This window comes from Thamnophis sirtalis, unplaced genomic scaffold, assembly GCF_051295495.1.
Source record: "Thamnophis sirtalis isolate CommonGarterSnake01/CBP01778 unplaced genomic scaffold, rThaSir2_p1.2 scaffold_2, whole genome shotgun sequence".
Lineage (NCBI taxonomy): Eukaryota > Metazoa > Chordata > Lepidosauria > Squamata > Natricidae > Thamnophis > Thamnophis sirtalis.
The window spans coordinates 138,299,977-138,325,892 of record NW_028261382.1 but is presented as its reverse complement, the minus strand read 5'-3'; the positions used below and the strand labels follow the sequence as shown (position 1 = coordinate 138,325,892).

Below are 25,916 nucleotides of genomic sequence, written 5' to 3'. Positions count from 1 at the left end.
TAATGTCAAACTAACTCATAAACTAACTCTTTTTTCAGATACATCCAGAATCCTGAAAGAAGAGTTGTTTAAATGAAGAGCTGCTGTGCTTGTATAAGATCTGAAGCACTTCATCTAAATCGGGTCTCCAACCCCAGACCATGGCCCATTACTGGGCTACAGCCTGTTTGAAACAGGGCTGCAGGACAGATGGGCAAGCATACATACATGAAGCTCCAATTGCGTGAGCAGTAAACAAGCACTCTTCACTTGCATGAGTGGAGCTCTGTGTGCGAGCGCAAGTGCCTGCCACTCATGTAACTGAAGCTTCGTGCATGAGCACAAGTGCTCTCCTCTTGTGCGAGTGGAGCTTTGCGCGCAAGCACAAGCGCCCTCTGCTCGTCTGCATTCAGCCACCCACCCCTGCCCTGGTCCGGGCTACCAAGCTGGAAAGGTTAGGAACTGCTGGTCTAAATAATTTTTGAAGCACGCACAACTGAAGGTACTTTGTCACTTTATCTTTACAGTTTAATATGAGTTTTTTTTAAAATATATATATATATTATCTTTACAGTTTAATATGAGGTATATATATATATATATATATATATATATATATATATATATATATATATATATATATATATATATATATATATATATATTTAAAGTCACAACCCCTGGTATGCCCAAATATGGGAGGAAGGTCACACTTCCACTCTCTGTCTTCGGCTCGTCACAAGAGACCATCCAGACAGAAACCCAATATTTTTTATTTATTTATTTATCAGCATAAATAAAACAAACACACACACACACACACACACACACACACACACACACACACACACACATATATATATATATATATATATGAATAATTGAGATTTTCTCCAAATAGCAAAATAATTAGCATATTTAGTACTTTGTGTGCATTTCATATATTTAAATTCTTTTAGTTGTATTTTGCAGTCTGCAAATATAGTTTTGATTTTATTATCAAAAAAATGTAGTATGCAAAATTTATTTTTTTAAAGAATGCATAGTGCATTGCATTACAGATACAAAGCATAGTCTAAGCTTGGTAATGTACGTCAAAGAAAAATATAGTTTCGATTTAAAATTGATTATCTATAGATGTCAGTCCAGCCTTTTTGCACAACATTCATACTTGTAAAGTTATACTTTTCAATGGACAGTTTTTATCATTTTACATGTTATGATTTTAATTCTTAGGGTTCAGGTAAATAATTAAACAGTATATCCTATTGTTTCCTGGACAATAGCAACTTTCATAATGTTCTGTGTAAGCTTGTTACTCTAGCAGTTTCAAGAAGCAATCCCTGTAGATGTCATTTAACTGTCATTAATATATTTTTCTACTTTGGACTATGCTTCATATTGAAATTAAATACTAGGTTATGTCTCTAAATCTTCTCTATAAAGATGCCAACAGAATACAGACTTTCTTATCAAATCCTGTCAAGTCTGATTCACAGTTACTTATTGAAATTATTTAGCATTCATGTCAGTGGGATTTGATGTTTTATTAAAATAAAATTAATAGAAAACATTAACTAATTATTAGTGCTGATGAACAACTCAATATAAAGACAAACAGTGCAATCATGAATTTCTTTATGGACTAAGAATAATAAAATTAGGCCTCATCTACAGCTGTTTGAATAATCACATTTGTTTTTCACTATTAGTTCTTGCATGTTGAAATGTTTCAAGGTTACTATCAAACCAAATATACTGTATTTCTTTGGCATTTGAATAACATTCTTTTTCTAATTATTATAATGTCTCTATTTTATATATAAAGCAGAATCCAACTGCTTAGCAGAGAAGCTTAAAGATTTTTGGGGAAATATTAAGATGATAGTTGATAGATTTATTTCCTCCCAAGTGGTTTGGTTTTTTTTACCATGAAAGGTGGGAGATTATATCATTTTCTTTTGCATTTAAATATTGTTAAGTTTACAGCAAAGGTAAATACCATAGTTTTTCTTTACATATTGTGTATTATTATCTAAGAAGCTTCCAAATGTGGAGACACAGACATTGTCAGATATTGTTCATCTTTATAAAAAGAAGCCTATTTTTCCAAATTTGGGGAAATTCCTTCAATGTCAGAGATCATAATCAAGAGTAAGTAGGCAGAATGTCACCATACGTCTATAGATACTATATGGTTTAAAATGGGAAAAAGCTACCAAACAAGAAGTCATTACTTAGAACAGTTTCATATATATTCACTTTACAGATAGGAAATCAGATGCACCTTTTAATATCCGTTATTCTGCTATTCTGGCTGGGGAATTCTAGAACTTGGAAATCCACACAAATTAAAGTTGCTAAGGTTGAGAAACACTGGTATAAATCAATAATTCATTCTTCCCCTCACTTGCCTGCACCCATTTGCTCTCTTAAAATCCAAGGTAGATTTATCAAAGCTGCTTTATTCTTCACTATCCATGACAATAGCCCTTACGCATATTCAATGTTGGTTTTTCATTTTCTGTTCTCCTATTGGGCCAGCAAGAAAAGAAGCAATGAATCATGTTTTTCCTGCTACTCCATACCCCAAAGGATAATGGAACTCTACTTTGTGCTTTCATAACAGTAATAAATTTTGTGGATTTTCTCTCCATTATAATTATTCCTTTCTCCTGATCATTTTTTTTTAGAGCAGGTGAAATATTATTTGAATATGTAAAGGCTTGCTTCAGAATTATAGCAGTAGTCTAGCAATTCAAGTAGATTATAGGGGCTGCACAGCTATAAGTTGTTCTTTTTCTACTTCATGAGCAGTTGAATGACCTCTACAACCAACACAATCCCTATGAATATGCAGTAATCTTCCTTTCACAGAAGAGAAAAGGGGGAAGAATCTTTCCCTCCACAGTCTTTGGGTGCACTCTTTCATCATCATGCTAGCTCAAGACTGAGCTTAGCAAGAAAGATTTTAAAAAGTTTTGATTTAATAGAGTGGAATTATTTTTTCCCCTGTTTTGGTCTCAGTTCAACATATGAAGTACAGAATAATTTCTTTTTATTTCCATTTTCTGCCACAAAAGCTGGTTGGCTTTATTTATCTCACAGGAAAAAAAATCATATCAGCAGCAAATACACTGATGCCCACAAAAGTAATTTTTTTTAAAAAAAATCCTTTTTAAGATGCTAACAAATTTACTTACAAACACCTATATTTATTATTTCATAAATAGGCGCAACAGCTTCCATAAAAAAGATTAAATACAGACACAGGATGAAGAAACAATAATACAGAGCCATATGTAAAGATTATAATTTAGCTGTTTCCAATCTGTTTCTGCATATAATAAAATATCAAGAAAGCATTTGGCAGTTTTATACATAAGAGGACATAAATGACATTTACTAACTGTTACACATAAAGTGATAAAAAAGCAGTTTTAGGCAGTACAAAATAAATGTGTTTGCTCTTTTCCCAATATCACTTTTTTCTTTGTATAATGACACAAAGCCAATTTCTGTTTAATTAAAATCATTTGGGAATAATTTTCATCTTTTCAGAGTTTGAAAATATAGAACTATTAGTCAGTTGCTTAAAAATGAAGTAAAAATATGAATGTTTGCCAATTTAACCCCCTTTGTGAAATCAATAAACTGGAATGAGCCAGTTTCAAAGTACAATTAGCTACAAAAACCATTCACATTTTATACTCTAGGAGAGTGAAACATAGATGCTATTTACAACTTGCTATGACTGCTACATAAAGCCATTTTAAAAGTCTTTAGTAGTTTCATATAAACACCCATTATGAAAACCAATGGAAAATCCAGGACTTTTATCCAAGACATCTACAGTTGCTAAGGCAGTTACTAGCGCAGCACTTCACAGCAAAAATAAAAATCAACAAAATCCAAATGGTCCAATCCTCCTCCTGCAAGGAAGGAAGAAAAGCAATGTCCATTTAAGGAAGGAGAAAGAAAAAGAAAGGAGGGGTGGAGGAACAAGACATTTTTTTCCCAGAGTGAATGACCCACCAGCAAATATAGTCCTAAGTGCTTAGCGACTTTATATGTTCTAAATAAATGCAGAACTGCCTTGACTGCATAAAGCAATCCATGATGAAAAAGACTTTCCTGCATTCCTCAGAGAAAAGAAGAGATGCATTTCCAAAATATTTTCAGGTAAGATACAGCGCTTTGTCCCTCTGCATGGCCCTGTTGAAGAGAGGAGGGAGAAAAAAGAAGTTAGGAGTCACATGAAAAAGCAAATGTAAGCGGGGATAAGGGATGGAATACTGTTAATCTCTGAATCCATGCTGTGATTTTTCAAAGCTGCTGAAACAGTCATACTATATTTCATATTCTCATTAAACTCGGGTGAAGCTTTATTTTCACAGAAAGCTCATTGTTGAAAGGAAACCATATTCTTTTGATACTGGAGAAAAACCTGTGTGGGGAAACTCCAGAAATTTTATTCTCTCAAATGTAATATTTATTCTGGTTGGGGATTTTAAAACCTCTTTTCTTTATAGCACTTTGTGGTGGGAGGTTGCAAATTAATAGTTCTTATAATTAGTAAGTATTGTGGCTGAATGAAAATATAATCTTTGCAAATTCCCTTCAGGTCAAATGCCCTGAAAATGAATGCTTTGTGAGAAGTGTACCTATGGGAGTCATAAAGCCCAGTTGCATGGTTAAGTTTGACATCATAAGTGAACTACAATTAGAGCAGCAAAGATACAGGCATGGAACTCTGCCTATGCAATAAAACATTGGACTGGCCATCTCCTACATGCTCTAAAGCAAGGCCTGCGGGCCTGATTCAACCTGCAGGGTGCTTAAATCCAGCCTGTGGGGCTGGCCTGGAAATAGCAAAAGACCGACCTACAGTGCCTTAGGCAGCCAAAACCACCATTCCTATACCCCATTTTCAGCCTGGATGGCCTCCTGCAGCACTCTGCTGTGCAGCCTCCCGCGCCTCATTTTGGCCGGCAGAGTGCTGCAGGAGGCATTCGTCTCATCTCCCCGCCCCCGCAACTCATGGAGAACTACAATGCTGATATCCAGTTTGACACCCCTGCTCTAAAGCCTTTTCCTGAGAGTCAAGAAATTCTCTAGAAGGATGTGAGATGAAGTATACTGCTATACTGCAAAGGATAAATGAGCATAGCAAACCATCTATAAGAGTAGTGTTCCTTTGCTCATGCATAAGGCCCTCTTGATCAATGAACAATGTACTTGTCAAATGAAGTAGTCATAAGCTGTAAAAAGTTCAGAAAGCAGCAGCCTTGCATATAAATTATACTGTCTTCGGAATCTGCCTGACAAGTTTCCCAAGTTTGGCCACAGAACAATGGCAGCCAAGACTCAAGGTTGACCAGAGTTATTTAACAAAGACTTCTTTATATAAGCGAATGTGATTGTCCCTTCTCAGTTTAGAATTTTTGAAAAGTAAATCTTAGTTGTAGTGCAAGATCTTCTCCCAAAACCTCTCTCCTTAATTGTGGCACATGAAAATGATCCTTCTGTTAGCTATATGAACATTTCTGCTAGCCTCTAGAATATATTTGTTGTACAAAAATGAAAACCATTCCTGAGTCCAGTTTTTGTTTTAAATGCTACTCAATGCCAGGTGGCATACACTGCCTGCTCACCCATTACTGCAGTAATCATTATTCCATTCCACAGTCTGTGCTGGGGGATTTCTGCACCCTGAACGAACATACTCCATTGCTTGGGTAACAACTTGTGCAGCTGCAGATGCTGGATTGATAATATTCTGGTAATCAGGCTGGAGAGTAAAACCCTAAAAACAAAAACAAAATAAAATAAGGTTTAATTATGCAAGCTAACCTCTCAATTGAAAGGCTTGATAAAGTACCGCGTTGTTCTTTGTCATTCTGAAACTTGCAGCAAAAGGAAAATAGATGGGCACTTGTGGCTTTTCAGACAATAATTTTAATTGGTTAAGACAAATGCCAGACAACAAATTGCAATCATGTAGAGAGAATGTTGAAACAAAGAACAAAAACATTTTAAAGCTTTTTTAAAAAAAGGAAAAAAAACTCAGTGCATTCAACATGAGAAAATAAAAGAAAGGTCTGTGTGTTTCTTGAAGCTCATATTTCAATTCAAACCAAGAATATTGTATTAGTTAATTCCAAGAATATGCAACAGAATCTTTTTGAAGGAGGGAGGCAGCAGGTGGCTGAGTGTTTTATTAGACTACACCTATTCACAATTATTGTTCTCCAAACCCTTTTATTTGGTTCAGCCACAAAAGGACCATCTGCTGCTTCCTTTATTTGCACTTCTTTCTCAACTACACAAAAAAAATCAACTAAAGCTTTTTAACTGTTGTTAGACTAATGTAGCAAAAAAACCAACAGCCCTCCCTCTCCAACCCCCCACTTGCTGTTGTTTTCAATATGTTTAAATGTTTTCCAAATCAGAAAGCTGATCAGATTTTCAAGAAGGCTTTACTGCCAAAAGGCCAGGAGACCTGCTTTATTGTGTATCATAATAGAGAAAACAGAACAAACCAGCTAAAAAGAAACTTCCCAAGGACATCAGAGGATGATACATTAAGTAAACGTTCCGTTTAACTGAGCAGAACACATTTGTCAGAAATTGCACTCTCTTCTCACTAGTTTATATTTGGCAAACAGAATAAATACCTAACTTAAACCAACAGGTTTCTAACTGACTATTCATATTACTATTTCATGAGGCGGGTTCATTTAACAAGGGTAAACTTTCCAAGCACTATTGATTTTCAGATAGGCCAAGTTACAGAACTTATGAAGGATGGAGTCCTTAATTGCTGGAATATAAACTGCAATCTATTCACTTGGCCCATCAATGGAAGTTCTTACAATATTTCCAGATACTCCTGTCAACTAATCTCAGGAATGTTTAATATGATGATGGAAAATAATGTTTAACTTCAGCCACTTTCTAATTATTATTTTTTTCTATACGGCAACTAAAATAAAAAATATATAGCCTCTAATGATTGGGAAAGGAGGGAGAAAGGAAAAGAGTTAATCACCCTTCTAAATGAATTCCAGATTTCTAAAGCAGATTTGATATAAAGGTGTGGGTTTTTGTTTTTTTGTTTTGACAAACAAATAGCTCAGGAAATCTTGATATTTTGTGTTCCAGTGGAAAATAATAGAGTTAAAAGTATGCTACTATATGCTTCCAATATTAGGAGTGGCTACAATATGAGCAAGTAAAAACAATGTATTTATTTAAATGCTATACATAGAGAACATCTGAATGTAATTTGGGGTGTCAGATTTCTCTGAAACAGTCTTTCTAAAATTTTATTGCATGACATTTCTTTTTATTATAAATAAGTCATATATGCTAATTTTTATCCTAGTTCTGTGATGTCTTATTAAATTGTATAACACATAATTCTTGCCTAATCTTCTATGCTGCTCTTCCCTTAGGGTATTTTTTTAACTTTTTCACATGATAACTGTTTCATTTAATTGCTGAGTTAACATTTAACTGCATTTAAATGTAGTATGTTAACAATTCTTAAGAATGGATATTGTTTTAAATCTATAAATCTGTATTGGAGATTTTAACAGAAATGATTTCGTGTATTTTAAGTGAAACTTGAAGATTATAATGCTCATGTAATTTATGAGTTGTCTTGGGAATACTCTAAAACACAAGACATGCATTTGAAACAAAATAGTAATACAGTTTTCTTCAGGCAAATCTTAAAGACCATCCGATGTATTCTTATACAGCAGTTTGAAGTTTGAAGTTTCATAACATTTGTATGCCTCCCAATCCCGTAGGAGTATGGGCGGCTTACAATACAACATAAATCAAAAAGAAAAGAAGAGAAGAGAAGAGAGATTAAAAAAAAAACCCCATAGATTTAAAACACACCATGCGCTCCATTCTAAGTGGGGCTGGACCGTATTTAAGGTCAACAGCCCCAGGCCTGCTGGAACAGCCAGGTTTTATTGGCTTTACGGAAGGCCGAGAGAGTGGGAAGGGTCCGGATCTCTGTGGGTAGATCATTCCACAGGGCCGGGGCAGCTACAGAGAAAGATCTCCCCCGAGTAGTCGCCAACCGGCATTGCCCGGTCGATGGTACCCGAAGGAGGCCCAGCCTGTGAGATCTTATAGGTCGTTGGGAGGTATGTGGCAGGAGGCGGTTCCGCAGATATCCAGGTCCCAAGCCATGTAGGGCTTTAAAAGTAATGACCAGCACCTTGAATCGTGTTCGGAGATGGATGGGAAGCCAGTGCAGCTTGCGGAGGATAGGTGTAACATGGGTGTACCTAGTTACACCCGATATCGCTTGCGCAGCTGCATTCTGGACCAATTGTAGTCTCCGAACACTCTTCAGGGGCAGCCCCAAGTAAAGCGCATTACAGTAATCAAGCCTAGAGGTGACGAGAGCATGAGTGACCATTTGAAGTGCCTCTCGGTCCAGGTAGGGCTGCAACTGGTGCAACAGGCGAACCTGGGCAAAAGCCCCCCTGGTCACAGCCGACAGGTGGTATTCTAATGTCAGCTGAGAATCTAGGAAGACACCCAAGTTGTGGACCCTCTCTGAGGGGTGAAGAGTTTCACCCGCCAGGCTAAGAGATGGAATATCTGGTCCGTTCTTGGGAGGCAACATCAATAGCCACTCGGTCTTGTCTGGATTGAGTGCCAGCTTGTTTACTCCCATCCAGACCCTGACAGCCTCCAGGCACTGGCACATCACTTCTACCGCTTCGCTGAGTTGGCACGCGGCAGACAGATACAACTGGGTATCGTCCACATATTGATGATATTTGATCCCGTGCCGCCAAATGATCTCACCCAGCGGCTTCATGTAGATGTTAAATAGGAGGGGGACAGGACCGAGCCCTGAGGCACCCCATATTTTAGGGGCCTAGGGGTCGACCTCTGTCCTCCAACCAACACCGACTGCGACCTATCCGAGAGGTAACAGGAGAACCACCGTAAGACAGTGCCTCCCACTCCCACCTCTCCCAATCGTCGCAGAAGGATACCATGGTCGATGGTATCGAAGGCCACTGAGAGGTCAAGAAGCACCAGGATAGAGAAATATCCTCTATCTCTGGCCCGCCAGAGATCATCGGTCAGCGCGACCAAAGCAGTTGGAGTAACCAGGCCTGAAACCCGACTGAAAAGGAACTCAGCTTCTTTGTCCTTTCATTTTATGCATCGAAGAATGATTAATATCTTTTAAAAACATTGTGCTATCTGACAAACTAAGGCTAATATTTTATTTAAAGAATATTAAATTTAACCAATTATCCATATGTCATAATTTATCTTGACATTTGTTTTTCTATAATCCTGTATAAAATTAACTTGTTTAACATATACAATTAAATGCCAGCTTTAAAAAAGAACTAAGTGCAACAAGAAATCAAGTGCATCTAGTAAATTAACTGTATACTTTGAAATGAATTAATTTCAATAACCAGCCCTATATATTCATTAAACTGTTAATGCGCAAAAACTTAATTTTAAAAATTTGTAAGATTAATGTATATTTTCAATCAACATATGCATGAATGTATTCTTCAGTATAAGATATAAAATCTTCAACCTGTGACCTTTATAATTTTTGAGTCTCTTCATATATGCATATTCTTGATATTATAATTCAGCCATGATTAACTGCATTTTAATAGTAATTAAAAGCAAGTAAAGGCAAACAATCAATTTCAGAATTTAATGGGCTTCATCGAATTCAAAGTTAAAATAAGAAAAAAAAACATAACTATGAATCTGAAAGTAAGTAAGAGCTATGAAAACAGGACCTTTACTTATAGATCTGCCCTTCAGAATAATTGTGTCAATATCCACAGTCAACATTGGAGTTGAATGGAATTGTATTGTTTCTACACAAACAGTATTTGCATTTTTCAAAGGTTAACTTTTAACATGTTTCCTCTATTCCTATTATGTCTTCCAAACACTGAATCAGGAGTTCTACTGCATCTCTGTTTAAACCTGAGGAACCCCACAGAACACGGATAAAAAAACCCAGCTTTAAAAAAAATCAAAAGTTGTTCTTTGTATTTCCAAAGGTTAAATGTTTACATGTAAGTTATATTGCTATAAATCTCTCCTAAATAATCCTAAAGTAGTCCAATTTTGCTTATATATTTTAAAAGATCTGGGATCCACAAAAATTGATCTGCAACCTTTGAGTTGCCAACTTTTGTATTTGACAATTGATCCACTGAACTGATTCACAGTAATTCATGAACCAAAGCATCTCCTGAAACAAGAAATGAAGGTGGGGCTGGCTCATTTTTTTATTCTAGCTCCTGCAGAAATCAACTGCATGACTATTTTTGAAATGTCTGATTTGAAATCTTTCTATATCTGTCTGCCTTGGAACTGACAACTTGGATTAGTTGATTTACTTTCTTTTTTTTGTTCTTTACTTTCCATTATTGCTTTTTTATATTTTGTTTTCCGAACAAAGCTAGATTTATTAATACTGAGAACAAAGCAAAACATTATTGAATTAATAGCCTACTTTTCTGCTCCTGTTCAAGAAAGAATAAATAAGCTGTAATTTAAATTTTTAAGCAGGTTTCCTTATTAATGAAGAGTTTCTTTTTCTATTGTTAATTGCAAAACAGTAGGATAAAGTACATCCTAATATTTCAGTTTCTTAGATTTAATTTTAATTTGGTTGGTATAATAATGCTTAAAATTATATCACAAAGTTAATGGAGGAATATCAGAAATACAAACAGAATATAATGTTTCAAATTATCCTTATTCTTATTTACTCTCAAGAGCAGCTCATGAGTGTTCAGGTAAACTATTCTGACACAGAAACAGGTATCAGTAGAAGAGCTTTGCATACAATTGTTTTAAAAATCATAAAACTGAAAAAGCTAAAAACACAGTGGTAAATGTTATGCAGTGTGCCACCCAAGATAGGATCAACAACCATTTTGTGGCATGCCTTGAATTTTAAGGTTCATTTCCTAGCTCCATGCTGAAATAAAAATAGGGCACTTGATAAAGATTAATTTGACGTCAGATAGCACATTTGCTCTTTAATTAGATTTCTGTATCCTTACTTGGGGGGTTTGTGTGGGTCTACAGCAAGTACAAAAAAGCTTCCAGCGAAACATAAACAGTGACCCTCATCTTCCCACTTTACCAGGAACTAATTTCATTTCCTGCCTGTCTAGAGAGGTATTTTCAACAGGCATCTATGTTTTGTCTTCACAACTGATTTATTCATCAATCTCAATGTGATGTTTTTTTTAAATCTTAAATTACATCCAAATTCTAAAGCATCTATTTATTATACAAGGAAATTGAAAATCTGTCCGTGTGATATCACACAAAGATTCTCCCTTAAGGTTATAAGGACTGTTGACAGATATTAATGATTTTTCTCCTTCTCCTAAACCACATTCAGAAAAACAATGTGAGGGGGAGTGAGTAGGGGAAGTGGCTAAAAGGAATGAAATACAACCAAATACTTAACTGAATTTTAAAAATGTTGTAAAAGAGTAGAAATGAATATATTTGAAATTCATGTCTATTTCTCATGGGAATTAAATACAAGCAGTCCCTGCTATAGTTGACTAATACAAGAATAATAAAATTCGTGTGTGTATGTATATGTGTGTATGTTTATGTAGGTATCTGCCCATCATGCAGAGATTACAGAGACGAGAAAAGGGTTTTTCAATATGATGTTATAAGAACAGTGCTTCTCAATGTTTACATCTTATATCAATTATTCTATCAAAGAATTTTAATATTACTATGATTTAAACAAAACCTCACTTTTGGTACATTCATATATTATCAGGATTACTCAATATGTAGAACTTTTACTTATGTTCTTCTTCCCTAGTGCACAACACATTATCTCTTTCAAGTTGACAAAAATTTGAAAATAAAGACTTACCTCCCTATGTCTTTCCAAGGTGAAAGCTGAAGAAGCTATAATTATGCTTAGATAATGATCTTTCCACCACTATTACTTGTCATTTCCTGCCTCCACTACTGGTGGTTCTACCAGATTATAAAGATGCTTTATGGATAGTGGTTACATGCCTCTTTCTCTTAATGCCTGCCATATACAGCTCTATATGATTTCATATTTGCATGTGTTTCAGTATATAGTGCAGAATTAAGCAAGAACCTGTCTTGGTTTTTAAGGAGTTATACTACTTTCATTTTCCTGTGGTTCAACTCCATCACTGCACTCAGTCAGTTTCTCCGCAAACTCAATACCTTTATTTCCTGTTCTTATTAGAAAATTAGAACAGGTTACATATGGTGCAATCGACTATGTCCAAGTCACTGGGAAATGATCATTATCTTGGCATATATCTACATGAAGCCACAACATTTTTTAAACCTGCATTGCTAAACCAGACTAGGAATTATGGATCACTTAGTCCAAGTTTTTTTTTGGAAGAGGCAGACTGTTTTAATTAGTTTTTTGTAATTACAAATATACACATGACATATTACAATATATAAACGGTACACATCCAATGTTGAAAATAGGCAATTTGACTTAGGGACACAGGTAAGAAAATAAAGTGATTCCTAGACAGAACATCAATATTTAGGAAGGAAGCTGATCTCAAAATATTTGTATATTGCTTAAAAAACAAAGTATGGGGGTTGGACTAGAAGACCTCCAAGGTCCCTTGCAACTCTGTTATTCTGTATGCAGTAGGTTAGCCTGTTGAATATTGCAATGCAAGAAATATATTGCAAATCAAAATGAGGTAGTTTTTGAACCACAGTATATTTTTTATTCTGTTTTAATGAAAACTATTTACATTTTATGGGTAAGTAGACAAATCTACGGTAAGTTACAAAAAGTCATTACCAGTGCAAATAAAGACATCCATATTTATGTGATCTGTTTCCTAGAACTCATTATAAAATAGTTTTACTTGAAAATAAAATGTATAAGGTATACTTAAATTTATGATAACTACAAAGAAAATGCCTAGCTGTTTTTGCTTACAAGGAACTTAACTAGTTAGCTGTTGTGATTTTTTGTGTGCTAATGAATTTAGAAGAAAATACTACTGATGAGAAACTTCAGATAGAGGCAAATTATCTAGGTGAAAAGGGAACATAATGGATTCATTTTAACCATGTGTAAGTTAAAGCACAATGGGGGGGAAATCTAAATGCTTGCGCTTATGAAAAAAGTTAGGTAATTTTGGTATGTGCTAACTTAAAACATCTGAATTACACATAGTACAAGGATTAGACTTACAAAAAAAGGATACAACATATGTAGAAACTTATTTTCAGGCTATGATATAAATTGATGGCACTCCTATTATACTTTATCAAATTAAATAATACCATACTATAACCAAACTAATAGTGCAACCAATGTTCCCTCTAATTTTTTTTCAGTGCGTGCGGAAAAGTATAGTGTTTGAGCGACACATTTTCATTCCTGAGCACCTGAATTTTTTTCACAGATGTCACCCAAGACAACAACGAAATCAGTGTTATTTGAAACTCAAAGTTATGTTTATTCAAGGTACCTGCTTAATTAAAAGTGTTACATAATATATAACTATATAATATATATAGTAAATTGAGGACTACTTGTATTCAAGTTCAATAGATGACTCTCTATGGGAAAAGGATCAAAACTTCCCTCTATCCACATTTTCCATACTATGAATTACTTTATATGCTTTATACTTCCCCCACTTACTATCCAATAGTCTGCAGTGATATTAGCAAGTTATGAATAAATTATCCATGGATGTAGATTAGCAATTGGGGTACATAAACCTATTATTTATTGAGTTGCACGTATACAACATTTATATATTGGATGGCTGTAAACTATATTTAACCATTTGTTTTTATATGATGATCCAAGAACTGGAACCATTTGCTGTATCAATGCTATGGATGGTAACACCTAGCTGACCATGGCTGATCCCCCAAAAACTAGTAGACTCTTTACTGCTGCCAAAACAATCTACATGGAGGTTAGGCCAATTTGAACTTGCTAAAGAAATCTGATCAGTCACCTTTGAGAGGATGAACCAACAGAAAATAAAGTTGGCTTTCAATATATTAAATGGCTCATTTAATATACAGCCCTTTCATATGCAAATAGTATGATAATGCATGGAATGTGTGATGATTTGTAAGTACTAATTTTCAGATGTAAAAATACAAAGATGCATAAAAGATGCGAACCAATACCGTAGTTTAGTTTTCTATTTCCTGAAAATTATCCCTTTCTTCTCTTGTGCCATTGGTAAAAAAACAGAAGACTAATTCAAAGCATTTAAAAAGAAAATACATAATGACAGCATGCAAGTGTCAGCAAAAGCCTCCCCCTGACAGATAAGGGAAAGAGGTATATGACCCTACACTTTCAGAATCAACCAGAAAGGAATCCCCTCCCAGACTAAACATGTGTGTGTGTGTGTTTCGCGCCTATACTTTGCAATAGATAAGTGCAACAGACCGATTGGGATCCTGAAATCCAACCACTTCCCCTAAGGCAGAGTGCTCTAATGTGCTTCCAGCAGCCCTTTGGGGCCGGTGGTCCTGTTCACGATTATCACAAGGAAGCTCCGCTCCGTTAAGTGGAGATTACTTTCAGGAAAAGAATTTGCGGACTCGCTGCCTGCCTTATGCACTCAGAGCTTCAAAAAACAGTCCTGGATAGACGCCAATAAGCAACGGGGGCTGCAGGTTCTGGGAGATTGAAGCGCTCCGCTCTCCCCTCAGGGAAAGGAGGCAACCACCAGGAGCAGCCCCAGCGCCCCCCAGACCACACAGCAAAAAGGATGCAACGCGCCCATCTGAACTGAGGCACGAGCCGCCACCGCCGCAATTCCCTCTCCACTGCCGCAATTCCCTCTCTACTGCTGCCTCCCTCCCGTCCATCACACATTTCCTTCTGCGGAGGCCGAATCTACCCCCAAGATGCTCCCGCCTTTTATTCATGACTGCCTTTAAGTTGCTCGTGGTGATTGGCTGGGCCTGCCGAAAGACGGAACTGGCTTGGTAGCACAGCCACTCCTTGACAAGTTTGAACAGAATCCTGGGCCAAGGGGTTGCTAGTGGTGACAGCGGGGAAGGATTTTTACCTTCCGAGCTTGTCAATTCCTCTCAGTCCTGAATTGCATGGCGTCATTTCGGCTTCATTGCTCGCCCCGGCTGGGCAGTTTCGTTTTGGGGAGGAAGGCGGCTGGTAGAGCCGAGGATTTATCATGCTAAAAAACACTGAGCGGTAGTTGGAAACTGCTGCACGGCATTTTCTTGACACATGCGCGGCCGCTCAGCCGCACACCTTAGAGGGAACAGTGAGTGCAACCCACAGTTCTTCATTACAATAAAGTAGTGAAAGCTAGGATCTTCTATAATATTCCTACTTCTATGCCATTACCCACTTCTCAGCTTGGAGACATCACACGGGAATTGAATATAGATGTGGTATATGTTCTAAAGTTGGAAAATGTGTCTGCTTTACATTCAGATTTAAATAAGAATGTCCAACTAAAATTTAGGTTCAAAAATATGTACTAAGTCGGTTAAATTGAGATATAATGAACAACAGGATTATGATATGACTGTACCAGTTTCCACACAATATATTAAAACTGGAATGTTTTATATGGTTAAGGAGCTGAGCATCTAGTTGTTCTTTCATGCTGAGAAAGATGTTCTCCAAAGATTGTAACTTGCTGAGAACTGAAAATCACCATATGAACATGTCCAATAAATTCCCTCCCACTGATATTTCTGAAATGATGTCATGTTATAATTCTTTCTTGCAAGCAAACCTATACTCTCCACAATTAGGGTCATTGCTTGCGGAATAGTCTGTACACCTATAGTTATAGATCACAACAATTCTTTCCCTACAACTATATTTTATACTTTACTTCAGGATGCAAATGTCATCTAACAAAGGTCAATAGGAAGTGCTCATGTGCCGAGTTTCCTAATTTAACTACATAAGATGATTATGTAAATAAAATAAGTTATTCATAACATATTTTGAGGGGGGTAACAGCTTAAAATTCGACAAGAACTTACTTGTTGCATTGTTGGTGAATGTATAGCAGACTGCACTTGCATTGGCAGCTGATTTCCAAGGGATTGCTGCATCGTGAGTGACTGATGTTGTTGTATACTGAGATGTGGATGAATTGGAGGACTCATCTGAAGAGCTGGTGGAGGAGTTACAGCCAAGTTGGCTATTGAAACAGTCACTGGCATTTGGTTGTTAGGCTTAGGTGCTATATTCCTTGGAATATTGGGATGTATGGCTGTTATATGAGGATTCATTCCTGTTTGTTGGTGGTAATGGGAACCTAAGTACATTGCTGAATGAGGCTGTGTGGATGCATGGAATACTGGCTGCTTTGGGCTCATCATCTGAGGTTGCTGGGATACCTTAACATCCACAGGCTCATTGTAGCTCTGTTTAAAAAAGAAAAAAAAAACACCATCAATTAGTAGACATCTGAGATGCGCAGTTATCCTGAGAGACAAGAGACCAATAATGTTAACATTAAAAAGAACTTCTATATTTTTTTCTCTATTTCCTACATTTTTTTAAATACCTGCATTATAAATTTGATGTTCTCACATAAATGCAGTAAAGAGTACAGTATTAACTCCCAAGGGCTTGCCAGCAGACATGTTCCTGAATAGTAATTTATATCTTAAGGAAAAGTTGAAGAATAACTATTGAATTATGCCATGAAAAAATTGATAAAATCTCCCTTTGAAAGCAAGTGGTTCTATGTCAAAACAAATGATGGAAGTTTCCCATATGTCCTTATTCTATGACCTTGATGTCACATTTGCTCCATTTTCAAGTCAAAATAAGTTTAATATGACTCTAAGCTTTCTAGGTCACTGGAGCCTGTGAGAGACATTTGTATTCTTTCTGATATATGCACTATCCACCATCAATCAGCATATATGCACATTACAGAAATTGCTTCATTATCTGTAATAATGTACAGTGAAAAAACGATAACTTCATTTGCCCCCATCAAGCTTTAATAATGATAATAACAAAAATGTATTTTCTCCAGTAAACTGCACAAAATTAAAGGGAAATGATAAAGGGAATTCAATTCTCTGTGTATAGGTAAGAGTATGCCTTTCATTTCTGCTGAGTGGTTCATGTATACATTTCTGCACACAGAAAAATATATACTTGAAAAGGTGAAAAATATGAAGTGTGGCTTTTTAAAAACTAAGGCAAAAGTTGCATCAAAAAGAGTAGAACATGTCAATGGTATTTCATTCTTATACCAATAAAAATGGTAATAGAATTTAATTCTTTATAAAGTTCATTTTGTGAGTGATTCGTAACAGTTGTTCCATCCAAATATTGCATCTATAAAGAACTGAAAACTTTTTGAATGTTTTAGAACCCTGCCGCCAGATTTGGAGTCAAAGTACAACTGATCCAAGTTATACCCAAATAAAAAAAGAAACAAACAAAAACATTAATTTAAGAAAGAGTAGATATTGCATGGAGTCTGTGAATACTTCTGGCAATAATTTGAAAAGAGGGATGTCTTTGTGTGGGTGTGTGTATAATTTCCACACAGTTCATAATGTTTATAATTTCCCCAAGGATAAAAATCCTAAGAATTTTTGATGAAGAGTGAAGTTACAAAGGGCACAAGGAAAGCCACCAAACTGTTACAAAGTTAAATAAAAAAAATCTGAAAACTATGTTTTTAGGATTTATCAAGAAAGGTTTAATTATATTAATTCAAAATCTAATATATTTTAAACTTCTGAGGGAGAAGATTATTTTTCTGTGTGTGTTTTGAAAATAATGTAATCTTTATAAATGGTATAAAAATGTATCTGCTATTCTATATTTCAGGTATAAGAATTACATGTATTTAGAAGCAAAAGCATGAAGCCCTGGCAGTCAGATCTTAGTTGGGTCTGATAATGCATAATAGGATATTAACTAACCATTCTGTGTAATCAGAACTCAAGAGAACTTTGTGAATGCAAATTATTATTCAGCCATCTTGAATGCAATGTAGAAATCCTTGAACCAAACATGAATACAAAGCATTATCTTTATGCATGATTCTCAGAAACTTGAGGGTAAGCATCCGTCTTATAATGAAGTTATTCTTCAGAGGCTGAAAGATTATAAATTATTTGTTACCACTGAAATGGATCATAACTCAATAGTATAATGCCTGTTGGAGGTCCCAAATATTCTATGTTGGAGGTCCCAAATTCAATGCCTGGCATTTGAAGAAAAATAATTCTGCTTGAAAGTCTGGAGAATTTTCACTCATTGTAAGAGCTGTCTTGTGGGGAGGTGGGCAGCAAAAAAGTTTGATAGACAGACAGACAGACAAAGGAACTTTGTATATTTTGCTCTACGCTGAAGCGGATATGGATTTCCTATTTTTTAAATTTCTTGGGATGGATTTTTATGTTGTATTCTCTTGGAACTGGAAACATAAAGTATTTAGGAATAACTTTTCAACAGATGAAGCGACAAATCTTGCCAGTTCAACAGTAACAACAGCAAAAGCCATGGGTAAGTAATGAAAAGTGCATTTTTTTAAAAAACAAAGTTGCAGCTCACCATATCTTTAAAAATGCTATATAATTTGTTAAACTACATGCAAAATTAATAAAAGTTGCAACTTAGAACAATGAAAAAGTTTCATTGTTTTAAATAATTTCATAACCTGAATAGCATTATCTAGAATGCTTTGTGAATTGATATTTCATTTATTCACTCCTACATATCAAGCAAGTGGACTACAAAACATTTTCATACAATAATGATGATGATGATTCTGTTGCTTTGCATGTACATTGAGAGCTTCTGCACCAGTGACAAATTCCTTCTGTATCAAATCACACTTGGCCAATAAAGTATTCAAGAGTCAAATAAAGCATTCAAGATTAATTTCAGTAACACTGCTCATTTACCAGTGACTAATTTCAGAATGGCAAAAAGGTTTGAGAATGTTCTGGCACATTTTCCAATATTATACCAGCATATATTTCTAACATCATTTTTAAATGAACATGGCCATTTTTAAAGTAATCCAAACAAAATTAAATATGCTAGACATGTTAGGAAAATATGTCAAAACAGTTGGCCAGTAAAGCTGCTGCTTGGCAGTTGTGACAATCACAACAGAATCATTATTCTGATATCTGAAGTCCAACATTATATCACACCAGGTTGCAGAAGCCAACTTTATAGTGGCTATTTTTTTATTTCCAGTCCTGCTCATAGTTTCATCCTGCAAAATTCTATGAACTGAAACCCATGTTACCTTTGATACAAGGCTTGCTCTATATGCAGCTAACTGCTTCAGATATTCTTTCTTAGCAGCTTCAGTTTTCTTTTTATATACCTTAAAAAAAGACAGAGAAAAGTCAGTAACAAAGTTAATCTTGTTTTCACATAAAATCTCATCCTCAAGAATACATTTAGTAAAGTAAGTGTTATGCTTTTAATTATCTGTTTCCAGTAACTTTTTCTTGCAAGGAATAATGACAAGAGTTGAAATGTGAAAGTACAGATTATTTAGCTGCCAAGAGTGATGTGAATCATTAATCTGAGAACTAATTAAAAGAAAGAGGAGGCTTCAAAAATATAGTTATTTTGACCAAAACTACCATACTGCTAGGCACATTATTGCATTAGCCTCACTAATACCTCTTCCAGATGTGTTGAATTACAGCTCCTATAATTTTCAGTTACCATGAATAAAGCATTTTTAGCAATTTATCTGTGATGATCATAACATAAAAAAATTCACTGGATAAGATCTCAATCAAATTAGGTTCATTTTGATAAAAAATTATTATACACAGTTCTGATTCAATAAATGACTGAGTTTGATATGGTAAGACATAGACTTAGAGAACAAGACTTAGCATTTTTTGCTACCTTTTTCACTAGGAAGTCCTGGCTAACACTATACTGCCTTGCTTTAAGGGACAATTTTCACAATCAATTGAAATACTGGTTAGCAATACAATTTTCACCTGAGATGCTTGCCGACTCCAAAATAATGATGCATGTCTGACAGATAATACATTGGAATAACAATAAAGCCATTATTGTAATGGCTATTCAACATCATGAACCTGTCATAACAGTAATAGTGACAACAGTCATCAGCAACAAACTCAGAAGGAAATATGAATACATCATTCTGATAACATCAATTAACAAACATCTATATCATGTGTAAATGTCATTATCTAAAATATAGGAAAATTCAGTAGGGAGATATTCTGTAGTGCTGCATAAAATACCATACACAAACTGGAAATAAACCATGGATATAATTTTTTATTTTTTGTTTATCAAATTTATATGGCTGCCGATCTCACACAAAGTGACCTTGGGAAGTGTACAAGAAAACATACCATTAAAATATATTACCAAACCAATTAAAATAATTAAAACAAATTATGTCTGAATTGGTAGTTGAATAGGATATTGTTTAATGCTTGATTGTTTTGTCTGGTATTGCTCTTGGTGTTAATTCCTGCTGACCTGAGTGTTGATTGCTGGTTTGTTTTCTTTTTAGCTTTTAGTTCTAAATAGTGGCTGTTGCAGTCTTTACATTGCATATTGTAGATGACTGCTGGTTTTTTCGTCTTGGGCTACTGAATCTTTTTAATTTCTTTTACTATGAACCTATTGTCTCCATGATGAATACGCAGAAAAAAAACTGTTTTTGTTAGTTTGCAGTGATATACTTCAAACTTATTAGGCCCATTATTTTAATATAAAGCTCAGGCATACACTTCCAAGTAATGCATTTCAAAACTATAAAATTATTTATGAAACAGCATTACATTGTTAAAAAATGAGCTTTTTTTATTCCACCGAAGTGATGGTTTTGACAGCATGCAAGTTTCTCTTATCTTATCATTTTAAGTTTTCTTAAAATGATGAAAGATTTTACATCCCAGGAAAATGTAAGATCATCATTAAGAAACCGGCGTCCTATGATTCCAAGGTTATAAATATAGAGTGAAATAAGAATAATATGTTGATTTTAACTGTGTGCTGGCATGTGTACTTTCTTTTGCAATTTTTCAGATTGCAAACCTTTGCACATTTTGTTTCAGTGATGATTTATAACAAGTAATCTTTCTGAGTTGATTGGTTGTAGTTATTGCTAAAATATATTGTTTGTTTCAAGAAAATGAAACACCCATTACTTGAAAGTTTTTCCTCTCTGGCAGCTAAAATTAAATCTGAAAAAACAGGCAAGAATGTAAATTTTACTCTCTTTGAATACATCTGCATAATTTTGTTATTTCATATTCAAAACAAATACTAAACATAATAAGAATAATATATCACATATTTATTTCTGACATTTCTTATTCCGTATGTCCAATTAATGGTAGTTCTATAGAACTTTATACTTAAGTACTATTATGTCAGTTCATCATATGGATACCATTTCCTCTAGTCATATACTATTTAATACTCAATACTCAAAGATTAAGGGAGAGAGTTATTAATATTATTTTATATCTGAAATATAACAAAAGATTCTAAGATGGAAAACACACTGTTGGAGTAATTGACATAGCTGAGTCACTCAATGAATCTCTATATTCTGGATCAGGGCTGTCAAACTCCTCGCCCACATGCTGGATGCGTCACGTACTGGCCACGCCCTTGCCCGATTTAGTGAAGGGGAAAAAAGTTCCAATACATCACGTGATGCTGCCATAATGACATGAGTTTGACATCCCTGTTCTGCACCATCAAAGTTAGGAAACAGCAAGTTGTATAACAGTCATGGCATAAAAGAAGTGTAATTTTCTGTCAATGTAGTAGAAACAAAGCATCTGAATTCAATTAAGAATTACTATATTAATAGGTATGTTACAACCAAATTATATCATCATCAATGGGTGATTCCTATATAAGACACAACAGGTTTGATGAAAGCATCTGAAATATATTTAGAATAATTTGTGCAAAACTTCAGATAATTCTTAATCTCTGGATATCTCCAAATTTACAGTGAAATCTATATTTACTATGTTTGGTCTGCAAGGAAGCCTCCTGGCAAAAAAACATATTTTATCAACAGCTTGGCTTACAGTCTATTAAGCATAGTTGTAGTCCAAAGAGTAGAAAGCCACAAATGATCTATTTAAAACACACAAAGATGACCTTTTACATATGGAAACATAGCATTTTAAAAGCACAACAATAGTAATTTTATTAGAAACTTATGCCAAGAAAGAAGTGCTACTGAAAATATATTTTTTTGAAGGTACTTTTTCCTCTTTCTCTGAAGTCCAGAGAATTTGACTAGTCCTGAAGACTGTCAATAACCAGGAGATACGTTCTCAGATGTGCAATAACAAGGTTCACGGTTTTTTGTACAGAGTTTATCTTTCCTTTTGTTTTCTTATGTTTGTATGAGACATATATAGAGTATGTGTTAGGAGGGAAAATGTGGAACAATTCCAAGTCAGATGGAATTCACAGATGGAAAAGGATTTGGATATCTACAGATCAGAAACAATATAATGTGATCACCAAACTTTCTAGTCCCTCTTCCCTCTACCAGATGTCAGGGGGCATGGCTTACTTCTTCCTTAGTGATACTGGGGCCAAATGCTAGTTGTGTACCACAAACATTATTCATTATGACTTGATTATAAAAATATTGACTTGTCGTGTATTATTGACTGTTACAGATGCATTGGTGATTGAGTTCCAGCTTGTTACCTGATTTGAGGTTATAACTCACTTAATTTTTCTAAACAGCATTACTTCTAGTTAAAGGATAAGTTGGTGGAACTAGTAAGAGCACCATCTCTCTTAATGGAAGACCTGTAGTTGGCAATCGGTCAATAAGACACAGCAGGAATTCTAGTTTTAAAGCACCAAACCTGCGGCCCAAAGTAAACTGGCTGAAATAGTGTCTAGTAAAGTTTGGAGCTTAAGCTTCTCCCTGGATTTTGAAGAGCCCCAGATGATGAAACCGATCAGAAGATATAGTGCATATGATATAAATATTCTGGGGAGGTTTTTGAACATATGTTAATGTAAAGAGTCATGTCCTCTGTGACAGTGAAAGCGGAAAAAATTACTTTGAAACTTAAATTGCATCTTCAAGTAGTCATCAAACAGCTTTTGTTACAAGTACTTACTGTCACCTACACTTAATATTCAGTGTTACAACATTTAAAGGTCTGTTGAGATAAATTTGCAAGGCAATTCAAATTTAAAATAATTTTTGGATTTTTTTTTTGCTTGTTGAAATATAATGCCTACTGAGAAGTCCAATGTACTGTCTATATATGAAGTTATTTTCAATTTTTGAAACTTGAGAATATGGACTTGATGCTTGAAACTTCTTGGGTACACATATCATCTTGACCAATGCCTATACTGGGTTATTTTAATTTAATGATTGACTAGATAAACCCAGGAATGAGAAATACTGTATTTATTTATGTGACAGGTTATCAGACTTAAAGGAGATAGTAGTCTTAAAAGCATCAACTATTAACCAACCATAATTTTCTCTTTCTTAGATGGTATCTGTGCAACTACAATGTTAACATTCTTGGAAAACACTTTTAAATTTTAGTTCAAGTTTGGTTTTGAGATAGAATCGACTTCCAAATTACATTATATGAAGGAGAAACAATAGTAATGCATCTAGTAATAGTCATCAGAAATGTTGAGTCTGGTGGTGTCAATACACTAATAACACTTATTTTCTGAATAAGAAAAGGCCATATATCTTCTAAGCAAGTATTAAAATACCCATGTATATATCATGATACAGAAGATAATGGGCCAAAAACTTAAATTGAAGCTAAATGAAATCTTGCTTTATCTCTTGTCTCTTATCATCTTCAACAACAACAAATTCAGACTGATCCTGATTTCACCTATATTCTATGTCAGATTGTGCTTTTGTGGGAGCAAGGAAGTGGAGGGAGATGGGTAGGAATTCATATTGGTGGATGGTTGGTGATTCCCAGCAAAGTGTTATCCATAGCCTTTTGAAGGTCTGAGTGCAATAGAATCCAGGGTAGTTATTTTGAATTTAATGGGGATGAGGTTGAGAGTGAAGATGTTTGGATGTGCTCTGTGGCCTGGGAGAAGCGATATAGGAATTAGAAGTAGGACACACTGTGTTCCAATGACTTTTTTCCTTTTTCTATAATCAGAGATAGCTGATATTCGCAGGAAGAAGGAAACGAGTCAGAGATCCATGACTGTGGAATGTTTAAGGCTCAATCCTGAAGATTATTCAGAAAGTTGCTGCAGATCCAAAATGTAGCAGCATAGGCAATTATGAGCCTGTCATCATATAGCCATGTAACACCTCTGTTGTGTGAGTTTAAGATTTCCGTCCTATCCTACTCTGACTGCTGCCATCTCATTCTGTTCCAAGTAAGAAAAATTGTAATAACAAAATATCTTTAAATTATAGGTAATGTTGGATTCTTTCTCATACTTGGTACTTACCTGCATGGAGCATTAATAATAATAAGTTGAAAGATAATGAGGTGGAAACTGTGTTAAGGAAGTAATGCTATATTTATCTGAAAGGAAGATAAGTCCCAAAGGACTTCATAGAAAAACCTAATTTGTTTCTATCATTTTATTTTTAGTGAAGCTGAAATGGTCTTTCTCCTCTAAAGATAAACTATTTGGAAAAATATATTTTTTGAGAATTTGCACTCTTATTTAATCAGTCATACTGAAAGTCTGTTAGTACATTTGTAACCTCATTTTTCTGTGTTATATATAAATATTTGAATATTTAATTTTTTTGTCCTGTCTCACATAATGTCTAGTTTCAATAAACCATCTGCAAAAAAATGACTACATTGTTCATATCAAATTGCTCATCTGAAACATAGGAGAAATACAGTATATGTATGGAGATCTTTTTAGATCTTCTACATTATGTCAGATCTTTCTTCCTTCCTTCCTTCCTCCCTCCTTCCACAAACCAATAATGATCTTGACATTGCAGAAGATGTACAGAATGTAGCAATGCTACATTATAAACAAAAACATGCACAGTCAAATAACTAAAACAAGTAAAGAGAGGAGAAAAACAACTATTCTTATCAAATAAAAGCTTCAATTCTGTAAATTTTCACATACATAGATCAGTTATATCAATTTAAACTCTAAATGTTGGACAAAAGAATCAGGTTTCAATTTTTTTCCTGAAATTTGAAAACAGGGAGGAGAATAGTCTGATTTTGACCAGGAGGCTGTTTTAGACAAGAGTCATAGCCTGTAGCTTTGTTCCTGCTCACTTCGTGGAAGTGGGAAATTACTAGCTGTTTCTCCAAAGATGACTGCTCAATCAGATGGTTCTAATTGGAGTTTGTTATTTTTATAATTGCTAGGAGAACATGAGGACTGCTGATGTGCTATGACTCTATTGAAACTCTGACCACTCTTTCAAAAACAACAGACCTTTCTTTTACTCTATAAATGCAATATCTGAGACATATCTGCTCTTACTATAAAGACGTTATAAAGCAAATAAATGTGAATTGCATGAAATATGGCTTGTATGATATATGACATATTTCTCTTTAATAATTGCACTTATTTCCTATACTTGTATCTTTTTAAAACAAGAGAAAATGAGAATATATTAGAAATTAATTTTCAATGGTCACATGAAGGGCAAATGTGGTATGTTTAATATATTGGATATCATAAAAATATGTTCTTTGAGATTTACAAATCTTAGAGCAAGGCCCAACAAATTCACAGAAAATTGTAAACAGTTCAAAACATGTTTAGTATTTTAAAGTATTATGAAGCAGTTATTTGGTAAAGAAAAGGGTATTATAAATACAAATACTGGTTGTGTGCTTGAAAGATTTACATT

The 25,916-nt window shown here is 34.8% G+C and overlaps 1 protein-coding gene across 1 annotated transcript in view; it reads right to left on the bottom strand.

Annotated features, from left to right (window-relative positions):
* Positions 1 to 3,173: 3,173 nt before the first annotated feature.
* Positions 3,174 to 25,916, bottom strand: part of TOX (thymocyte selection associated high mobility group box) — a 233,444-nt gene continuing 210,701 nt past the window's right edge. The window contains exons 6-9 of the mRNA XM_087707035.1: positions 19,320 to 19,400; positions 16,066 to 16,452; positions 5,634 to 5,785; positions 3,174 to 4,194 (exon numbers count right to left, since the gene is read on the bottom strand). Coding sequence (XP_087563161.1) covers positions 4,158 to 4,194; positions 5,634 to 5,785; positions 16,066 to 16,452; positions 19,320 to 19,400 — 657 coding nt within the window. The 3' untranslated portion in view covers positions 3,174 to 4,157. The remainder of the gene's footprint in view (positions 4,195 to 5,633; positions 5,786 to 16,065; positions 16,453 to 19,319; positions 19,401 to 25,916) is intronic.